Source organism: Thalassophryne amazonica, chromosome 6 (assembly GCF_902500255.1).
Source record: "Thalassophryne amazonica chromosome 6, fThaAma1.1, whole genome shotgun sequence".
In the NCBI taxonomy this organism is placed as follows: domain Eukaryota; kingdom Metazoa; phylum Chordata; class Actinopteri; order Batrachoidiformes; family Batrachoididae; genus Thalassophryne; species Thalassophryne amazonica.
In genome coordinates this window covers 90,634,696-90,658,068 of record NC_047108.1, presented here as the reverse complement: position 1 = coordinate 90,658,068, position 23,373 = coordinate 90,634,696, and the positions used below count along the sequence as shown (strand labels likewise).

General features: G+C 39.7%; 1 protein-coding gene across 1 annotated transcript; it reads right to left on the bottom strand.

Moving 5' to 3' along the window:
• Nucleotides 1-97: 97 nt before the first annotated feature.
• On the bottom strand, nucleotides 98-22,065 carry raf1a (Raf-1 proto-oncogene, serine/threonine kinase a). The gene is given in 18 exon segments (XM_034172780.1): nucleotides 98-1,160; nucleotides 1,252-1,386; nucleotides 5,370-5,501; nucleotides 5,658-5,776; nucleotides 5,913-5,959; nucleotides 6,041-6,217; nucleotides 7,568-7,652; nucleotides 8,138-8,255; nucleotides 8,412-8,515; nucleotides 8,675-8,699; nucleotides 8,839-8,958; nucleotides 9,818-9,971; nucleotides 20,191-20,278; nucleotides 21,468-21,512; nucleotides 21,515-21,626; nucleotides 21,711-21,742; nucleotides 21,745-21,812; nucleotides 21,959-22,065. Coding segments are annotated over 18 exon segments (1,797 nt in total). The 5' UTR covers nucleotides 22,054-22,065; the 3' UTR covers nucleotides 98-1,019.
• Nucleotides 22,066-23,373: the final 1,308 nt, after the last annotated feature.

The window sequence follows — 23,373 nt, the reverse complement described above, 5'->3', positions numbered from 1 at the left end:
ACAGCTCAAGAAATTCAAGCATGTCAGCATTATAGCAATACAAGCTACAGTACATGACTGGTGTTTCTGGAAAGGTTAAAAAAAATTAAATACAACCTAATTTGGCAAAGAAATTTAACTTAATTTTATTAAAATATTGAATAGACAACTTTCTCATGAAGTTTACAAAAAAAAGGTTTATCCTCCTGATAGAGACATGACACACAAAAATACAAATTAGTTTCCAAATCATTTTAAATATTTAAGACAACTGCCAGCTCATGATAACCTGCCCAAGGTAAGGACCGATATGCGATGATGATGATGATATCTACAAATCAGTTTGCACAGAGCCACAAACCATGGCCACTGCTTTTGCCAAAATGTGCAAATTCAAAGCTTTCCTTCACCACTCGTGCTCTATCCAGCCAAACGAACGACCCCAAAACAGAAGACTTTTAAAAGAAGTAAAAAAAAAAAAATCCTCTATCTCCATTCTCATTAATTAAGACAATGCAAAAACAACTACAGCTGTGCAATAAAAGTACTATGTCCAACAGATTTGTCTTTGACAAGTAGCGGTGAAGTTGTGCAGGATCTCAGTCCAGGCTTTTAAAGCATGTAAGCCTGGTAGGTCCTCTTCATCAGAAACCAAGGCAGCCATGCGGGAGAGTGTGCTTCACGGCACAAGGCCCCAAGTTAAGAGAGAAAAATGACTCAGAAGGTTCAGCTTCCTTCAGCACCCATGCTTGTATGTATTTACAAATTTGAACAAACGCGTTGACACAGCGGAGCCTTCCGCGTAACCTGACAGGTGCAGAGAGGGGGCAAGGCACCATTTCAACAGGTACGTCTTTTACCTTTTTCTCAAAATCTGTAGTCCAACATTTGAAGATCCCTTTCATAATCTGTCTGTTGCATTTCTATCCCTTACTCCTCCCCCCACAAAATAACTAGAACAAGTATGTGATATACACCTCTTTTTGGTGCACGAGCCATTTGGAATATGTGGGGTATTTCAAAGAGGAGACGTGGCGTCTCTAGAAGACGGGCAGTCTGGTGGAGGTCAGAGTGCAGGTATTGATATCTTCAGTGTGAGAGGCTCTGTGCAGGGACGGTTCTGAGGCACTGCGGTTGATCTTGGGGAGGGCATGCTGGAGAAGCTCAATGGATGACAAGATCTGAGGGAGAAAACATAGATAAGGAGAATAAATTAATAAAACTGCACTATATTCATCTCAAAGTTTAGAATTTCAACAAAGTGCATTTCACCTGTGGGAAGAGCGGCCTCTCATCCTTGGACTTCTTGATGCAATCAGCCACCAACCGTTTCATGGCTTTAGGGCAGTTCTTGAAGAGCTTGCTGAGGTCTGGGGACAAATAGCCTCTTCCCACCATGAAGATAATCTGACAACGGGATTTTACACACAACAAATTCATCAAACATTTATGGAAGCTGCTATGTATCAAGAGTGTTCTCATTTCCAAAGTGTTCACAGGTAAGAAAAATATGACAAGACGACTTCACCGCTAAAGCGAGATTCTTTTACTCTGCTGCACTTTTTTTCCTCCTGAGCAGTCGTGCAATGTGTCACATCAGACTGCCTTCAAAGTTCTGTCAGTTTTGTTTCATTCTATGCAAATTACAGAATGTAAAAAAAAAAAGCATCACTCTGTACAGATTCAAGATCATTGTAAGCAGGGTCTGTATTCGGTGAACATCCCTTCTGTCAAATCTTAAACCAACTTTGTAATAAGTTAGTAACGTTGTCAGTCGAAATGCACATGTAGCACCATCTGATATAATACAGAGACTGAGTTTTTTTAATCCTTGTAAAATGACTTTTTAATTCAATTAACTACTGTGTGCAATAACCATGTTTTTTGTATGTGCAATATTACATGAGCTCACTGTCTAGATTATATCTCACAGGTGTCTGAAGCGTGGTATTTTTCTTCCCTTTTTATACACATTGTTGTCACTTGCTGCTGCAACAATGCAAATTTCCCCACTGTGGCAAACTAAATGATTATCTTGTTTAACACAAATATGCATCCGTATGATTTGGCTTTTATGTTCCTAGTTTGGAAGAAAACAGTAAGCAAACACATTCATTTATTTTCCTGAATGTTCAAGACAGGAGCCAGTAGTCAATTGTGACCTAATCAGTATCACTTAAGGGGATTAAAGGACACAATCCAGCCTCAGTGAACCATAGCCTACACAAAAATGTAAGATGGCCATCCTAGGGTGGTAGCTATAGCCAGGTAGGGGGTCAATAAAGAATTGCACAGAGGTCAAAATGTAAAAATGCTCCACTCATATTGACATGTATACCACATGATTTGTCTGATCGTAATGATTTCAAAACATGTAGTTTGGACCATCTATAACTGAATGTTATGGCGTCATAGGGGAAAAACAACAAAAGGTCTGTTTCAGTTTGTACAGGGGCCAAAAGTTAAAGTTGCTCCAATTTTGGCACAAAGTGATGCAAATTATTGGTTGAACTAAAAGGATTAATAAATGTAATAGTTTTGACCGTGCTGAATGCTTGGTCTCAAAAGTTAAGGTCAAATACAGTACGTCTGGAAAGTATTCACAGCACTTCACTTTTTCCACATTTTATTTTACAGCCTTATACCAAAATTCATTCATTTAAAAAAAAAAAAAAAAAAAAAAAAAACCTTTTCACATTGTCATTATGGGGTATGGTGTGTAGAATTGTGTGGAAAAAAAAAATAATTTTATCCATTTTGTAATAAGGCTGTAAGATAACAAAATGTGGAAAAAGTGAAGTGCAACAATAATTTGCATCACTTTTTACCAAAATGGGAGCAGCTTTAACCTTTGGAGCATTTATAAATTTTTTTTACCTGGCTATATCTACCACCCTGGGATGGCTATCATACATTCTTGTGTAGCCCATGGTACACTCTCACTGTCTCCTCCTCCTGCAGACAGCAGGAAAGACTAATAGAAACAACTTGCTGAATGGCAACAAGGAGAAGCAAGCAAAATGGAAATGACATTATTTTAAAAAATTGATTTTTGAACATTTTGAATCAATTTTGTGCTTCAAGCTTCTGACATAAATCCATATTTTTTCCCCCCATCAACACCCTAATGGTTCTTGGGGCTTAATCATCATTTCGGTAAGTGGATGCACAGCAAGAGTAAGGAGGCGCAGTGCCCGCGTTACCTGGTTTAGAAAAAACCCTAGTGTTCATCAGAACAAGTTAAGAATGCTGTACTCTGAACACAATATGGTCAGATCCATAAGTAGCTGGACAGTGGCAGTTTGTCATTTTGCTTCTGGATGCCACCACAATGGAACAGAATATAAAAGGTCAAGTTGTGCCTGTAGTGTCGACGGTCAGGTTAAATTCAGGTCCGAGTGCATGCATCGGTGCCATGCACTGGCACAGGATTGCACAATATTTCAAAAAATGACACTGCAATATTTTTTTTCTGCATTCCATTTTGAAATGTGGGAGAAAGAAGAAAAAAAATTCACACAACTTGAATAGCTATTTCAAATGAATGACACATCCTGGAATGATTGTTCTTGTAAGTAAATGCATAGACTAAATTTGTAAACTAAATCTCTGCATTGAATGTTCAACAAATTTGGTGAGCTTCCTTTTCCTTTCTACACCCCAGCTAATTCATTAAAAGTAACATTTATTTTGTCTTTGCAGGCATTTCTGTACCCCCCCCCCCGCGACCCAAATTTCTCAGTTTTAACAGTTCTGCTGAAAGAGCTCAGGCAACTCTGCCATTCACAGCCAAATACCACACAAAGGAAATGCATGGTGTTTCCATTCAGACTTTCACAATAAAAGTCCTACATAAGGTCACATTGCCAACCACCCAGACAGACAATTGGACCATACCCACAACTAGAAAGCAAAATTCTATCTGCTGCAGCCACATGAAATGTGGGTGTACCTGTGGCCTTCTCTAGCCAATGGGGTCTGATCAGACCCAGAGAAACGTACTGCATAGCCAAAATGTCAACGAGAACGCTCCCTCACAATGTCAATGGTTTCACAAAAATACTGCATTTACAACAAATTTCATACACAATCCCTCCATTTTCAGAAGCCATAAGTAACTGAACAAAGTAAATATAAAGCTGCAGAAGACTGGCAAGTCTTAAAAATAAATAAATAAACGATAGGTGCAACCCATTGTTTATTTATGTTTAAGCCTTCCAATGCTGATCTCAAAGGTACTTCACATATGTCAAAAACACTGGACCAGTGAAAGCATGACTGAATAATACCAGAGAGATTAAAGTGCTGTGTAGGTTTGTCAGGTGGGCTGAGCTAAATGTCACACGAGTGAGGACAAAAAGTTTACAGCACCAAGTTCCAACAACGGAGACTGAGAACGCACTATATAACAAGGTCAATTTGATTCAAGTAAGGGCAGAAAGGAGTAAACGTCACACGAAGTCACTATCCAGGTCTCATGGCCTCTGAGGAGACATGAAACCAAACACACACACACAGACACACGGTTGTGTTACTAGGGCTAAAATTAGGCCAGTGGCTCCAGACTGCTTGCCTCTGTTCCATAATGGGCCACAGGCCAACTCTACAATCGCCTTCAGAGAGCAACTTTCACTTTCTAACACCTTTTCTCAGAGCCTGACGCTGGGACTCACACAAGGAGCAAAGAGAGTCTGAATGCCAGGACTGTCACGCCACCTCATAATCACAATTCAGTTCAGTTCAATTATATCGTGCCAAATCACAAAAGTTGCACCAAGGCACTTCACAAGAGTAAGGTCTAACCTCATGAAATACAATAATCACATAAGTTATCACTAAGTTACAGGAAGGCACTTTTCTTAAAAAAAAAAAAAAAAAAAAAAAAAAAAAAAAGCCTTGGTTATAGGTGGCACGGTGGCTTAGTGGTTAGCACTGTTACCTCAGTGAGAAGGTCATGGGTTCAATTCCCGCCTGTGGCCTGTGTGGAGTTTGCATGTTCTCCCCGTGTTTACGTGGGTTCCCTCCGGGTGCTCCTGTTTCCGCCCACATCCAAGACATGCAGGTTAGATGGACTGGAATCTTTAAACAAAACTGTCCACAGGTATGCAAGTGGGTGTGAATGTGTGTTTGTGGCCCTGTGACAGACTGGCGTCCTGTCCTGGGTGTACCCCGCCTCGCGCTCTATGACTGCTGGGATAGGCTCCAGCCCCCGTGACCCTTGATTGGACTAAGCGGTTGGAGATGAGTGTGTGAGTGCTTTGGTTATAATGAATTAATTAAAATGTTGATCGGATGAAGATGTCATACAGATTATCATTTTATTGTATGTTCTCACTGTGCCACTAAACTATGGACACCAGACATCTGATACGTTAATAAAGATATGTCACCTGATCTCTGTTTGCTATCTGTGAGTATGGGAGCTCTCCTGTCATGAGCTCGTACAGGACAATTCCATAGGAATAGACATCAGACTGGAAGCTGTAGGGATTGTTATCCTGCATCCGTATGACCTCAGGAGCCTTTGGACATAAAAAGGGAAAATGTACCACAATTATCTTAATTTTGTTGTTTTTATTTTTGCCAAAAATCCATTAAGAATCTCAGAACTGGAAAGCACTACACCATCATCCTCCAGCTTTCTTATAACTGTATTGGATCTAGAGCAGTTTACTGACCATCCAAAGAATAGATCCTGAAGGCTGCTCCACCTGATGTGAGCCGCTCCACCTGGCCTTCACCGTAGCCAGACCAAAGTCCCCAATTTTCACAGTCAGTCCTTCATGCAAAAAAATGTCTAAACTGCTGTTAAGGAATCACAGCAAAAACATGATGAACCACAGACCTCAATAATAATGTTTACCCTAGTGGCCAGACTTTTCAACATGTAATTTTCACACCAACTGCACTCAGACAGGTGATAGAAAGGATACTGTTGGACTTCATGTCACGATGAATGATGTTCTTTGCATGCAAATAGCTAAAAATACAGCAAATATTAGTTGAACTCGAAGTTCAATGTAACAGTTTTCTTGGAGAGATGGCAACCTTTTGGACTTACTCCATGCCCTGAGCCGTCTGCCTGGCGATGTCTATGAGCTGGATCATCTTGAAATTTGTCTCCAGGACATGGATATGTTTATAGAGGCTACTGCCCTCACACCACTGGGTCACAATAGCCAGGTTGTCCTTTGTCATGTAACCCATGAATAAGAGGATGTTGACGTGTCGTGTTTTCCTACAAATTCAGAGGGGAAGAAAAAACAAAGATAAGTCTGCCATGAATTAAATAGTTTGAAACTCACAAAACATGTCAAATACAGCTATTTGACAGCTAAAACAAATATGGACTGTATGTGCAAATCTACAGTAACAATTACAATGACAGCAAACTGGCCATATTCTAACTCACCATCAATGGCCCGGTCACACGGCGTTAGCTGAACGAAGGAAAAAAGTCAAAGCCACAAATCGTTGAGAAAAAGTGGATGAATGAGTCCCATCTCCGAAAAGCTTGTGAGTGCAGAGCGCATAAATGATCAAAACAAAACTGAAACAAAAGAAAAACGAAGCAAACGGCGAACTTGATGCTTGAAAACAAAATCAAAATGACACGCCAGCGTGTGATCATTTCTGCAGCGAGTGTGTGCACATACACACACGTCGCAGCCACAGACATTGAAAGGCTAGAGAGAGAGGCTGGACGACAATCAAATGGAACGCTGACGGTACGGGAACTACGCAAACGATGAGGAACCGTCAAGACAGAAAGCAAAGTGAATACAGATGAATTGAGGTTGTTATCAGGATCCGTTCACATTTTTCAACACTTTGAAAATCCTGAAGAAGTGCCAGCTACAGAAACGAAGCTGGACGACGGTTAAACGATGTCTCGAAAGTCAACGCAAGTCCAGATTTCTTACTTCTTTTTGGCTTTGGTGTCCTTCGTTAGTACCGTGTGACCAGGGTTAAAGGAGAACTACTTACATTTGGTCAGTTTTTTTGCTGTTTTTGGTCACATTTATCTACAGAGCTCCCCCTACAGCTCAAGAGTATGTGTCACAAAACTACCCAAAAAACTCTCTGCCGAGCTCGACCTGTCGCTCTGCCACGCTGTTTTGCCACTTTCTCGGTTCCTCCAAAGCGTTTTTGTTTGGTTCGGGATTTTTTTTTTTTTTTTGCTTAGGTCGCTGGCTCTGTCATTATTATGAATATGTAAGAAATAAAGCCTTCATCGGCTTGTTCTTATAGCTGCTAGCTCACTTGTGTTTCGACAAGGTAGCATCTATGTGCTGCTGTTGTTGTAGCAGTGCCATAAAGCAGTTCGTGTTTCTTGCGAAACCTGAAACTCCCATTTAGACAACTCCAGGTCAGTGTCTCTGAAGTTGCGAGGCTGTTTTTTTTTTTTTTGCTATGAGGCCCCTGGTGGGGGAGAGAGAGCTCCCCATTCTCCCCAAAACAAGTCATTTAATCATTACAGTTACGCCAAAACTATAAAATTAAGGTAAAAAATTTACTTAGTTCCCCTTTAAATTGTAATTCTGTTCCCATAGAATTACCCATATGTATGTTACACTGCATTTCTTACCTCAGGACAGCCACCTCATTTCTGAATGCCTGGAACTGCTCCGGCGTTGGGTCAGTCACCTTTAAAATCTTCACTGCTACATCACCTACAAACACCACCATAAGACTATGTGGGCTTGATTCATGCATTTTTACCCTCTTAATTTTCCTTAGGGGGAACAAAGGATGCTGAAAATACACATTTTCCTCCATTTGTCATTTCGTGGATCAGCTCTTACCACAACCCATAATCAATTCTGTGACTATTAGTTTACAAGTGGTCATTATGAAATACTTTGTTAGCTACAAACATGCTGGAAATAAAACTGATGAATCCTACAAAACCTACTCTGAATGTAGGCAAAGTTAAAATTAAAATCTGTGCATACAAACGTTTCACAAAGGACACAAATTGTCTGCCATGTCAGCTACAGTAATTCATTATATTCAATGCAGGAAATGAAATGGAAATTCACGTTTCAAAACTTTTTTTGTTGGTCAGGGAACTCAGTCCTAGATGTAGCAGTTGTACAAAGTGAGTGTGATTGTGTACACCTTTAAGAGCCCTGTCCAATGTGAAGAACATTCCTACCATGCCATTTCCCTTTGTAGACAGTTCCAAAGGAGCCTGAACCAATGCGGGAGTGCAAGTACACTTCACTGGCCTCGATCTCCCAGTAGTAACTAGAATCCCGCTTATCCCGTGGCCTCTGGATAAACAAATCCGAAATGTGCAACTGTTGACACCAAAACTAATCATAAACCTGAATGCTGTCAAATGTGATTCTGCTGTGGAAAAGTTTTCAAAAGTCTTTAAATTGACAGCCGCAATATTATTTGGAGCAAAAATCAAAGCAAGACCTTACAATTTTATTTTTCTCCTGAGTGTTGAAGGATGGGGCCTTCTCTCTCTGGGCAGGTGCAGGGATTTTGGACCACCCCGTGGGGCTTTGGCTGGGGGAACTCCCTGCTTCAGGAATAGAAATTGAGGAACAGAAGCAAGAGATTAAAGATCAAAGATGCCCTATCCTCCTATGCTTACATTACATTTTATATTCATGCAGAATTAAACAAGACTGAGCACAAAGTATGTAACATGAAACCAACGTCAGCAACAGTGATGACTTACCAGAGTCATGATCTCGCATTGCATCCTAGGGAGAAAAAGACAAAATCTGGTCAAGTAGTAAGTTATGCAATACACTGTCTGTCATAGTGTTACTTCATTATTAGGATGTGAATATGGGTAGCCTGCTTACAAGGCATGCTGTTCAGACACTCTGCTTTTCTAACCTTGTCTGGATTCTCAGGTGAAGCCTCAGCAAAAGACTGGGAGAAGTACACAATACCTACTTTCCTCTTCAACCAGAATCTGTGGCACCAGGAACTGGGGGAAGTACTCAGGCAGTCTAGCTACTCCCCAGCAGTGTAAAATACAACAGATCAGTGAAGACAGCAGGAAGAGAAAGACAGGAAAGTGAGGAAGAATGATAACTACAGTGATGGCCAGATTTGACAAATAGGGCAACTATTCTAAAAAGCTTGCAGAGATGTTGAGCTGATTGAGCAACATAGTTTTACATCAAGACAAAAAAAAAAAAAAAAGCAGAAACTAGAAGTGAACCAGAGGAAGTTAAGTGGCATGTGTTTTAAAGCCGCAACAAGGGGAACTACACAAATCATGCTGAAACTAGAACAGGTGGATTACTTCACAGAGAAGTAGACAAAGAGATAGCAAATGCACAAAGCTAGAATACGTGGAATAAATACACTAAAGAAGGAAATATTTTAGGGGTAACTATTTGAAAACTAAAGTAGCTGTCACACTGTGAAAGATTGAGGAATTTTAAAGAGAAACATATCAAATTTTGATATCCGTTTGTGTGCTTTTGCCCTGTATAAATCATTTTCTCAGTCATTAAATGCGTTCCTTGTCAGTGATTCCGTCAGAAAATTTTGTGCATGCTCAAAACTTTGAGGTGACATGAGATGGAGAACTACCCCGGTGGTTGCACAATTGTTTACCGTTTTGTCCTGTACGTAGCTTGCCAGTGGACAACCAGTAAACATTAGCTTTAACTGCGCATTACCTGTATGTGTCATTTTCCACTCATTCCAACTGAGCCCCAATTGCACAGGATGAGGATGATGGGTGAGGCAATTTTGCCGCCGAACAAATTATATCAATTCATTATAATGAGTTTACTCAAACCATCACAGTGTGACTACAGCATACAGGAGAACCCAAGAAACCCACATGGTGTGCAGTTACCTCAATCATGGTGCTGTCTACAGGCAGGGTAGTGCTAACCATGTGGACATTTGGTGTCGAAGTGGAGCGCTGCCTCTGTGAGAGTGCGCCTCCTGTTGATGGGTATGGTGTGCTGTAGTTGAACGCATGAGGGGTGGAGTAACGGTGCACTGAGCTGCATGAACGAACAATGAGAATTATTAAGTATTAGTAAGGCTACAAAAATTGTATCAAATCAGGTCTTCATAATGTGAAAAAGGTTGAGTTAGGCCTGTGAGCATGCACTGATGTACGGGTGGAGTGATCAATCGACATAACTGATTTGGTAAATTTAATATAGGAAGCAGCGTCTCATTGTGTAGACTGTGTCACCTTGAGGCCATAAATGATAATGCAATATTTTTTCCATATATAACTCACTTTGGAATGCAAATAAATGGCCCTCCAATCTAGTCAATTAAAAAAAAAGTCTGGAAAATACCATACTTTGTCACTGACAAAAGTTATTTTTAATTCACTAGTACTATTCATATTGCAATAAAACAAATTACAATTAAATTATACTTTTAAATGTTATTTAAATATTGGACACCTTGTTTCATTGTTAATTAGTTTCTTTTTAAAAACAGAAAGCAGTTATATTCCCCCACATTTTTTGGCTGATCCAAAACACTATGCAATCTGCGACTTAAAACCACGATCCAATCTGAAACAAGTTTTGCAATCCAGGACACCTACAACAGATGGTGTCGCCTGCCAGCAGATTCTTCTAACAAATGTCTCCTTGTCTGCCCTCGCTGCCATCAAAGCCCACTTTCGCAGCTACTTATACACCAAGCTGTTAAAAATACATAAATAAATAAACAAACCTGGCAACTTCTTTAAAGTGACATGTATGTGGTCGTTGATGGCGCAGAAGCTTTTAGATTTCATTTCCAATTCTGCTCTTCCCCATCAACAGTAGATGTTAAAAGATGGACAATTCTCTGTTCTAATGAGCACAACAAAATTTAAGTAAGTAATTTCTATGCATAATATATAAATACAGTCATCTTCCTTTATTCCATTCTTGCTGGCCATCACTGGAGAAGTATTTTGCTATTGACTCATACTAAGATTAGTATTGGCGTAGTTTTATTGCACAACAGTTATTCAAATCTGCAAATTATCAAAATGTTTGTGCAACTCTGTTGCTATAACTATAAAAACCCTTCCTCAACATATGCTTTAAGCAGGTAGGATGGGGGGAGCAACAACCCCCCACTGGGTTTTAGAATTAGTAAATGAGAGCCACACTGGTTCGCCCACAGAGTCATACAAATTTGAACTGCATGTGCACAGAGGTGTTTTTGTAATTATCACTGTCATTTTGATAGCTAACAACATTCACACAGCACAAAACTACAATTAAATTACATCATAGATTCAACATGAATAAGTGTGTGTTTGTGCAGTACTGCTGCACAAACACACACAGGTCTCACTTTAACACAATTTCTTTATAGTAAATAACTGTACACACAATCATAATAATTAGTCCTACAACAGTCACAAATACCAACTGAAGTGTAAAGGTAAGTGAAGAGCTAAAAACAAGCTACTGTAAAAATAACAGACCAAAGCTGAAACAACCAATGAGCAATTTCACAATAAATCATCAATTTTGCTTGAACATGAGACACACAGAGAAACCCTGTCCATGAGCAAGCGATGCAAATTTAAAAATGGCATCCATGATGGGTGGTACATAAATATGAATAGCTATCCCTTACAAGGAAATGTACCAGGAAAATAAAATATCTTTCAAATCTAAAGCAATTACACTCATATTGACAGAAGAGACGGCATACAAATGAATTAAAATGTAGTTTTAATATTTTAGCTACAACTCTGTTGATGTGGGCACTGGGACAAAAATATCAGTCCATGAATATAAGAACTGTGGGTTTCCTGCTAAATGGCATATATAAACAAAGATCATATTACATCACAATTATCACGACCAAGTGTACCATTTGAGGCCAAATCCCTATCTCAGTAACACAAAACTAAAAGTATGAGACTACTCTGCCTGGAACAACTTGATACTACGCGAGTGTTAATTTGACAGCTTAGAGTGCTTTATAACCAACTGAAACACCAAACTCTTTTTACAGCAGCAGAGGCTGTTAAGCCCCATAAAGTTGAAAGCAATTAAAAACAAGGTTGAATTCGATCAAGATTAAGGTCTTTTCCAAATTAGAAAATAACAAATGTGCTGCAGTCAAGCATGAACATACAGTATACTGTAAATAAAGATAGACAGCATTCCCACCTTCACTGACATTGTGCAGAAATTAGGCCAAATACCGCAATGATGGGTGCGACTATGGGTGCTACCCAGTTGACAATATTGGGAACCAGATTTGTTGCAGTAAACACAATGCCAAACACAGACATGGTCAAAACAAAGCATCAGAATTGGAAACAAAGAAATGTGAAACAACTGAATGTGGCATGGCTGATGATGCCAGACAGGCTGGTCTGAGTATTTCAAAAACTGCTAGTACAACCCCTGGCAAAAATTATGGAATCACCGGCCTCAGAGGATGTTCATTCAGTTGTTTAATTTTGTAGAAAAAAAGCAGATCACAGACATGACACAAAACTAAAGTCATTTAAAATGGCAACTTTCTGGCTTTAAGAAACACTATAAGAAATCAAGAAAAAAAGATTGTGGCAGTCAGTAACGGTTACTTTTTTAGACCAAGCGGAGGAAAATAATATGGAATCACTCAATTCTGAGGGATAAATTATGGAATCATGAAAAACAAAAGAACGCTCCAACACATCACTAGTATTTTGTTGCACCACCTCTGGGTTTTATAACAGCTTGCAGTCTCTGAGGCATGGACTTAATGAGTGACAAACAGTACTCTTCATCAATCTGGCTCCAACTTTCTCTGATTGCTGTTGCCAGATCAGCTTTGCAGGTTGGAGCCTTGAAATGGACCATTTTCTTCAACTTCCACCAAAGATTTTCAATTGGATTAAGATCCGGACTATTTGCAGGCCATGACACTGACCCTATGTGTCTTTTTACAAGGAATGTTTTCACAGTTTTTGCTCTATGGCAAGATGCATTATCATCTTGAAAAATGATTTCATCATCCCCAAACATCCTTTCAATTGTCCAAAATATCAACATAAACTTGTGCATTTATTGATGATGTAATGACAGCCATCTCCCCAGTGCCTTTACCTGACATGCAGCCCCATATCATCGACTGTGGAAATTTACATGTTCTCTTCAGGCAGTCATCTTTATAAATCTCAATGGAAAGGCACCAAACAAAAGTTCCAGCATCATCACCTTGCCCAATGCAGATTCGAGATTCATCACTGAATATGACTTTCATCCAGTCATCCACAGTCCACAAACCTTGTTTTTTTCTGTTTAGGTGTTAATGATGCCTTTTGTTTAGCTTTTCTGTATGTAAATCCCATTTCCTTTAGGCGGTTTCTTACAGTTCGGTCACAGACGTTGACTCCAGTTTCCTCCCATTCGTTCCTCATTTGTTTTGTTGTACATTTTTCGATTTTTGAGACATATTGCTTTAAGTTTTCTGTCTTGACGCTTTGATGTCTTCCTTGGTCTACCAGTATGTTTGCCTTTAACAACCTTCCCATGTTTGTATTTGGTCCAGAGTTTAGACACAGCTGACTGTGAACAACCAACATCTTTTGCAACATTGCGTGATGATTTACCCTCTTTTAAGAGTTTGATAATCCTCTCCTTTGTTTCAATTGACATCTCTCGTGTTGGATCCGTGATTCATGTCAGTCCACTTGGTGCAATAGCTCTCCAAGGTGTGTTCACTCCTTTTTAGATGCAGACTAACGAGCAGATCTGATATGATGCAGGTGTTAGTTTTGGGGATGAAAATTTACAGGGTGAGTCCATAATTTTTTCCTCAGATTGAGTGATTCCATATTTTTTTCCTCTGCTTGGTCTAAAAAATGTAACCGTTACTGACTGCCACAATCTTTTTTTCTTGATTTCTTATAGTGTTTCTTAAAGCCAGAAAGTTGCCATTTGAAATGACTTTAGTTTTGTGTCATGTCTGTGATCTGCTTTTTTTCTACAAAATTAAACAACTGAATGAACATCCTCCGAGGCCGGTGATTCCATAATTTTTGCCAGGGGTTGTATACTGCAATGTTCATGCAAAAAAATAAAATAAAATAAAATTTCTACGGTCTACAGAATGGTTAGAGAAAAAAAACGACCAAAATAAAACCAATTAGCCATAGTTAACTGGGCAAAAATGCCTTGTTTATGGCAGAGGTTTAAAAAAAAAAAAAAAAAAAAAGGGCCAGTAATACAAATTACTACCCGTTACAGCCGATGTAACCAAAAGACAATGACTATAGACCCTATAGGTGTAAGAGCCCAAAATATACCCCTGCCCAGACTATATGTGGGGCTAAAGTGGGATAGCCTGTTTTATTGTTCAGAGCAGGGAGCATGGCCTAGTGCTGCATGTTGAAGAGGAGTCAGAAAAGTTCTTGATCTCGTCACTGTCCATGCTGAGGTCTATCTGTTGTCAGACAAAGACAGGACTCTACACGTTGTGACGTCACGGCATCACATGACCGCTGATTGAACGCTGCCAATGCGCTGTCCAAGAAACACTTTTGAGAAACTGTACAAACTATTTCTCAGTGATAATTAAAACCACTTTCAACTTACTATACTGCATGTATATTTTGATATTTATATCAGTTTTACCAAATTTTTTAGGTCTCATATCCACTTTAAAAACCCACATTACACATAGCACCTTCTAATCTAATCCAGTTTATAACCCAGGGTATTGGCACAGTCCAGAATACTCTCCAAGGTATAGACCAATGTGGGCTATTTTATACCCTAGAGGTTTGTGTGTGTGTGTGTGTGTGTGTGGAGGGGGAGGTTAACTGATCAGGCACCCCTGGTGCAGCACAGTCTTATCTGAACCCCTGCATGATACTGCAGGATTTGACCACTTCCGGGGACAGTCTACCATTGCGCAACACAAACACAGCATCACTTTACACGGAAAAATGGTGTACCGTTTTGTTTTCGGCTGCAATCACCATAGCAGTCATGAAAAGTGCAGTTTTTTCAGTTCCCAGTGGAGAAGGGAAGACAAGGCAAATGGGAGAGGTAATAGGGCTGTGCCATTTCATACCGTCCACAAAAATACCTGTATAAATCTTTACATGTTAAACTTGTCATATTGCAAGAAAGCACTGGTGTGCACTGGAGCAAGAAAGAGCAAGGAGGGCAGAGGAAGCAAGTGGCAGTCAAAATAACTTATGAGGACACAAGTGCTGCACCTGAGTGGAATGTGGTTTTAAAGACTGCAGACTCTTCATGCTGGAAGACTTTAAAATCCACTCACTGTCCAGGCTGACTGCTTTTAAAATGTGATGGACCCCCACTGCTGTCCACAAACAGGCTCTGCTTTGTGTGCGCGCGGTTACGTAGCTCAGCTCCAGCCTCTGTCAAATTAACTGGTCTTAGTCAGGTAGCAAGAGCCAACACTCACCCAAACTGCATTTGAGACCAGCACAAATGCACTGGTGCCCTGCAATATTTGTCTGGGGTCACATGACCCCCCCCCCCCCCCCCATTTAAAAACTTCCAACAGAAGAACCTGACAGTTGTAAAGCTAATGTTCTTAATTGACAGTTATGTTCCACCTTCCACAATCATTAGTGACATTAATTTTAGACTAATTAACATTATTCTCCACCAAAATACTTTAACTGTACTCATCTGCAATTTCATTAGCCGTTGTGATGAAAGGGTAAGTCCTACTAAATATTCCGTTTTTAAAGAAATACATGTGTTTCCACTACTTCAAATTGTGACATTTTGCATTTACGTTTCCTAGCGCACACAACGACAAGCCTAATCATGTCTGAAAGTGATAACAGTGCGTCAGCCTCCCGTCATTCAGTACTTTTTCATCCATGTCAGCATAATCATTATTGCAAATTACATTGAAATATTTTAATATAATTTTGAGACTATATCACCCACGCCTAACCTAGGCTACAACAGACATCAAAAGGTTGGGAAAACGTTGTCTGGCCTGACGTGTCTCAATTTCTGCTGTGACACTGAAATTACAGGGTCAGAATATGGTGCAAACATCATGAGAGCATATGTATCCATCCATCCTTGTATAAACAATTTAGTCTGGTGGTGGTGTTACGGTGTGAGAATTGTGTAATGCCATCACGTTACTATGGTGAAAAATTTCTCTGGAATGTTTCCAGCACTTTGCTGAATCTGTGCGATCAAGATTTAATGCAGTTCTGATAGGTACAAGGACATCCAACTTAGTACTAGCAAGGCGTGCCTGAGGAAGTGGCTGGTGAAAGCATGTACATATAAACTAAAACTCCTTTGGGAAGAACATTGCTTGCATGCCACTGGGAGTCAGTAGAGACCATTTGGCTTCATTTTTCAGGACATGCCCTCCTACCCATACTTGCACTTTTATCAGCTTGGCAAGAAAAAGCCAAGTATTCATAAATCCACACTAACCTATTAAAGTTGAATGTTTTCTTGCACTTTTGCCAACCACAGTTTTGTGGTCAAAGTACAACCCCAGTTATATAATATCCATCTACAGTATACACTAAAACACACAATCTGAATGAAAAGACAGGATGAATAACACCATTAGAAACTTCAAGCACAATAACCTCAGCCAGAAAATACACAACGTGGGTATTCAAAACTTATTCCATGAAAGACTGTCTGTAATCCAGGATTTAAAAATAGTCCAGTAACTCTGTAGAACAGGAATGCTTGTTTCAGCAAAAACCATTTTCTCTTGACAGACTCAAAAATAAACAGCGTTTTTCACTGGCAGAACTGGTTTACAAAAAAAAAAAAAAAATGATAGTGAAACAAGAAGGCACATGCATTTGGCGAGCATCTCCCGCTGGTAATTTGTATTGTATCATGGCATTTTAGGGCTGGATTGATCATTTTGTTTGATAATTTATGAGATATTCACTAAAGCATGTCTGTGTTTGGATACTGTATATTGAAATAAAAACAACCATCTGTTATTCTCCTTCCCTAAATTCCATTTTGACTGTGTGGATATGTTCCACACAGTTAAAATGGAATTTAAGGAAGGAGAATAATCAGCAATACTGCTTTTGAAATTTAAAGCCGAAAGATTTATAATTCATATAGTATATTAAATACTGATTTTTTTTTTATTCATTTTGTGATTGATTGGTTAGGGTAGAGCTATGGCAGCTGATACTGACAACAAATAAATTACAAAAAAAAACAAAAAAAAACTTTGTTCAGTAAAGTAGGGGATCCTTAAAGGGTTTTGGTGATACTCGATCATACTCAAAATCAAACGCATACGAGATCTTTCATGTGGGATGTCCAGTCAAACAAAATCTGATCACACACATTCACTTTGAATTCAGAGCATGTGCTCATTTATAAAGTGCTGTGCCATTTTGCAAACTTACCATATGTGAGAAAGCATTTTTAATAAACATGTTTGTTTAGCAATCCCACTCTTTCATTGAAAATTATTAATATTCTTGATGAACTCATCTTGCGCTTATGAATACACAACAGGTATTTCAGTCAAATGTAATGTGCTGTGACTGGCTGATTGTTTCCATCATATAAAACTGGACTCGGATGTCACAGTAGGTATTGTAGCTGACAAAGGTGGGATACATGTCACTTGATTATAAAGCAGTTTCCATAATCCTGCAGTTGTGGTTCAAGTCCTGCAATGTGTTCATTTAAAGGACGCTGGGTCAAAAATGTAGTGAGTGATCTTCAGTCCAGAACTAAAATGCAGCCGTATAAAGCACTGGCGCTTAGGGTTGGGTATCGAAAACCGGTTCTTTTCGAGTATCGTTAAGTTAAATGATTCGATCCACCGATAAACAGCCTTTTTGCTTAACGATTCCCTTATTGGTCCTTCAGAGCAGCCGTTGTTTTTGAGGGTGTTTGTCGGGAAATTATCATTTCTCTATGTTGATTACAGACCCTGCAGCGGCTCTGTAATCAACCGTTTCTGCAGCACGACACTACTCTGAAGCGTGAACCATTGAGGCAATGCTTCAATCCACTAGTTCGCTGGTTCTTTGATTCGCTGCTCTTCACAAAAGGCAAGTCCGTTTCTTAACCCCTCTCAAAGCCATTAAAATATCGTGAGTCACTTTTGTGTGGATTAAAGTAACTAACTGGGACTCTTGTCTTGTTGCGGTCAAGAAACGAGAATCATCCTCCGTTTCGTTGGCACAGCTCCAAACTCAGCGCCGCTCTCAGCCAAGACAGAGTCCAGACGGAATTAATAACTTCAAAGCGAATCACCGCTTAAAATAAAATGACACCTTTTACAAACGTAATACAGACAAGAAACTACAATTGACTAAAATGTGTTTCCTCCCAAATGAGATGTCTTGCATTCTTTGTGAATTACATCCTGATGTGCAGCACAGCCGAATGCAAAAGCTCAGCTCAAATGTATGGAAAGACATTAATGCCAATAATTGAAAGGAAATGATTTTGACAAAAACGACAGATTTTATTTCTGTTTATGTCCACAGATCAAGGATCCACCATGTAGAGTTTATTATGTCCAAAGTTTATGGATCCAGTGACCAATTTCATATTTATTTACTTTAAGACTCAATAAAATGTTGTTCAATTTCAATTCAATCAGCTTATAAAACGCCAAATCACAACAAAAGCTGTCTCAAGGCGCCTCACATAGAACAGTTCAACAAAAAAAAAATTAAAATAAATAAATAATTTTAAAATTCAAATACAGAATTTAAAACAGAAGTAAAACAATAAAACAGATAAAAATAAAAACTATTCATAAGAAAGAATAAAAATAGGCTTTAAGTCTTGACTTAAAAATGTCCACGGTCTCCGACTGCATCACGGTCACAGGAAGACTGTTCCACAGAGCGGGTTAACAATAAGAAAAAGCTCTTTGACCTGCTGACATAGAAAATCTGTAAAGCCTACGTTTAGTACACAAAAATAATTCACAAGAGGTATCAATAAGGGAATCGATAAGGAATTGGATTGATAAGCGGAATCGATAGATAAAATCTTATCGATACCCATCCCTACTGACGCTGCACTGCTGTGGTTCGCTACAGGCCCTGTGTTTTCAACAGCACACCCACTTTTAAGCAACCAAATTTCTTATTTTAATATTTATGATAAATTTTTCTTACATGTACATTCACAGCTTACACCTGAGCATCAGCACAATTTCTTCTTTTGTCTGCTGCTCTGGTTAGGGGTCACCACAGCCGATCATCAGTTTTCATCTCACCCTGTCCTCTGCCACACCAACCACCTACTCCCTCACCACATCCATAAACCTCCTCTTTGGCCTCCCTCTTCTCCTCCTGCTTGGAGGCTCAATCCTCAGCATCCTTCTCCTGAAATATCCTGGGTACCTTCTTTGCACATGTCCAAATCATCTCAATCTCTCCTGTCTGACTTTGTCTCCAAACTGTATTACCTGTGTTGCCCATCTGATATATGTCAGCATTATGTCCACTGAGTGCAATAAATACTATTTATTCATTTATGTACAGTACAATCAAGGATTGAGGATCAGCACCTCTAAATCTGTGGCCATGGATCTTAGTAGGAAAACGATCTACTACCTACTCTGGGTAGGGAATGAGGTCTTGCCCCAAATGAAGGAGTTCAAGTACCTCGGGGTATTGTTCACAAGTGAGGGGACAATGGAGCGCGAGACTGACCGAAGAAACTGTGCAGCAGGGACAGTACTGCATTCGTGCTACCGTACTGTTGTGATGAGAAGGGAGTTGAGCCAAAAGGCGAAGCTCTCGATCTACTGGTCAGTCTTTGTTCCTACTCTCACCTATGGTCATGAGGGAAAGAATTAGACTGCAGGTACAAGCAACCAAAATGGGTTTGCTCAGGAGGGTGGCTGGGGTTTATTGTAGAGACTGACCTGAGCTTCTCACCCTTTCTTGAGGAGCCCAGTGTAAAGCCACTGCTCCTTCACATTAAAAGGAGCCAGCAAAGGCGGTTCGGGCATCTCGAGCATGCCTCCTGGGCGCCTCCCTAGGGATGTGTTCCAGGCTCGTCCAGCAAGGAAGAGTCCCCTGGGAATATCCAGGACTAGGTGGAGCGATTATATCTCTACGTTGGCCTGGGAACACCTCAGGAGGATCCCCCAGTCAGAGGTGATTAATGTGTCCCCCGGAAAGAAACGTCTGGGGTCCCCTACAGGAGCTGTTGCCCCCGTGACCTGTTCCCAGATAAGCGGTTGAAGATGAGTGATTGACAGTCAAGAATAACAAATTCATCTCACCTAGGAAACCGTGTCAAGGATTCTCTGACACGCCGTGATGTGAGTGGGGGCAGTGACGGAGCACCACTTTCACCAGGCGTTGGAAACACCTGAAGAGGAAGAGAAAATCACTTGTACTTGGCAGTGTGTGGGAATGTGTGAAATGTTAAGAAGGAAAACTACTGCCAAAATCTGAAACAAGCTACATTTTCAAGGTTGTCAGTTTGAGGGCTTATCTCTTCACTGGAAGTGATATGGATCTCCACTCACTTCTGTCAGCATTACAGTGAACATGCAAAATAAGCTGTTCTCAATATGAGCAGGCAGAGCACTACACGAGTACAACGCTACTGTGCACTCCTGGAGAATCAGCACCACTTGTTATATCCTAACAGTTTCACTAATGCACTGACTCTTATTTCAGAGTTGATCAGATGAAACGTTAATGACTGGGAAAGCTTCCAACCACAAAGGATTTAATACACTCAAAATAGATTCTGAAGAACACATTTCTCAAAATATTACCTCTGCCAATATATTGTTTGTTGGAATGTGTGTGTGCTTTTCTGGCATAATTACAGTATTTAAAGTGATTGCATTCTGCAATATTATGCAAATAATAGGGTTGGGGTTTTACATTAATGCACACCCAGAAGAAGAGCGAGTTGAAACTTTGGTGATTTTTCATTAAACACAATTTTCCTGTATCACAACTGTGAGTTTTTTAGCACCTACTTTGATTTGCATTGTGTGGGGTTTCATGTTAACCAGAGTTCTATAATTCTATGTTAGTGCATGAAGCCACTACTCAGCTGTAAGCACAATTTAAAACCTGCAACAGATCATTTCAGGCTTCTGTTACATTGGTCATACAAATCCATAGTTGAACTGCTGTTGATCCTCTGTACTGTTTGAGACAAATACTGGACTTATGGGAAAAAAACAAAATGACACCCAGTACCAGGCAATAATTTGACTACATTTAACTGCTTGTCATGACTACACCAAATTAGAATACTTATATACAGTAGTTGACTAAACACTGAAATTTAAAGTTTAATAAAAACATTTCTTTAAATACCACACCATAATCTGGTTACTTCAATGATATTAAAATTACATATACAACTTTCATATGAACAATTTATTTTCAGACTTAACTGTTATTTCAAAATGTGACAGTAGAAATGGGGACAAAACAGTCTTGTGTCCTAACTTTTAACTGGTACTGCACATTACGTACATTGACACAGAACAAACTGATAGCTATTTCCTGAAATTTAACATTCTGCTCACTTACAGGAGCTGTCTGATGTTGCTCCAGTCCACACACATCGTCGGTACTTGGTGCTACAATGCTCATGGAATTTGTAGCCACATGTTTGGCAACGGAAACCATTCAAAAGAAACTTCTGGCAAATATCACAGAAGGCTAGCTTCAGATATGTTTTCCGGACCTGTAGATAGATATGAAAGTTTGCACTTAATACTTTATAAATATTTTGTTTTGGTAGGTCATTTTAAATGCTTTAAATACTTACAAAATTGTGTGTCGTCAATGGAACATGATCTAAAACTCAACTAACAGCTCTTCCCCAATTAGTGAGGTGGAGTCTGTATTCCAATCCATGCGTAATTTTTTACTGTTACAAGTACGATAGAAAAAAAAAAAGAAAGAGCATGAAGGAATATCACAGCAGACTACATAACTGCTGGGTCAGTATCTAGATCAATAAAACCTCTCGTCTTCTTTCATCTGGATTCAAAGTCATGACAGAGCAGAACTCACCTCCTCTGGCCTGGATGGAGCCTGAAGACGGCACAGCACTCTGGCTGCAGGCCTCGCACCTGCAAGGCTTTAATCAGACAACTGTGCAAAGTCATACCCTGCCGCACGTTACCTGAAAGACAACCAGACGCATGTCCTTGTAACATTAATCCAGATCTTGTCAAAGTCTTGAAATCCAGTGTGTCTGAAGCACTAGCCTGCCATCTTCTACCTGTTGCTAACATTAGCTCACCACAGTGCGTTGTTGGTTTGGAGGTAGACGCGGATAGTGCTGCTAGCCTTGGAGTCTGGAATTTTGCCATCTTCCGAGGAGCGACGCTGGCAGGGAAAGCCCTGGACATGGTTGGTGATAGGCATGGGCCCTCAAATGCTTCCTTCATTCCAAAAACCGTTACTGAACGTCTTCCAAGCGCCTTGGAGGTGCTCCATTAGCAAGCTAGGGACGCTCAATAGTCTACAAATGTATAAAAAAAGGCAGATGTGATGCTGGCTCAACACATAAATGTTCCCTTTTCCAATATTTCCATCATTTCCTTTATGCCCATTTTTTTCTTCCTTCTTGGTAAACATAACAGTCAACAGACAAGAGTCAAACTTTCCAAACACTCCCCACCAAACCAGGATTTAACTGATTCCTTCTTTTAATAGGGATAATCCATCCCATATCTGAGTATGCACAACTTCTTAAATTTGACCAGACTTACACTTGATGAAATTTGTTGAGTATAAATCTCCCCCTGCATATTTTAAAACTGAGAAACAATTAGGAATGAACCATTTCCAGTAAGGCCTGTGTTACTGTAAGAGGATTATGGCATGCTGAACCTCAGTTGTTTGACGTAATCTCTACACAAAATCTAACCGAATACCCCTTGTATAATCACAGCTACTTTTGCAATTGGATCAATAAAAGAGTTAAATTAAAAGGAATTATCTGCAGTGCTCTGCCAAAATATGATTAGCTCACCTAGGTGTCTGTTAGAGCTTGATTGGCTGCACAAACCTGAATGAGCTAATCAGTAAAGAAAAAATGGAAAATGCGTAGGTTAGGTGGTCCCTGAGAACTGGAAAACAGAACCACTGGAGCCTCACTCAGAGTTCAGAAGCACACGCCTTTGAAACTGCACAAAACAAAGCAATACAGCTTGATCTATAGATACAAAGTAAGTTTCCATGAAGTAGCAACATGGAAAATTCACATAATGGAAACGTGTATTCTGAGAGAAAAAAAAAACAAAAAAACAACTCAATATTGCAAAACGTTTTTAAGTTTATATGAAGGTGATGTGAATAAGACTTATTTAAAAATAACTGCAATGGAAACATGTTTCTGTGTAGGCTCTCAGTTGTCCAGGTGGTTTCCAGAGTAGAGAAGCTTAAATCTTCGACTGGACTGGGTTGCTTGACGTGAGGAC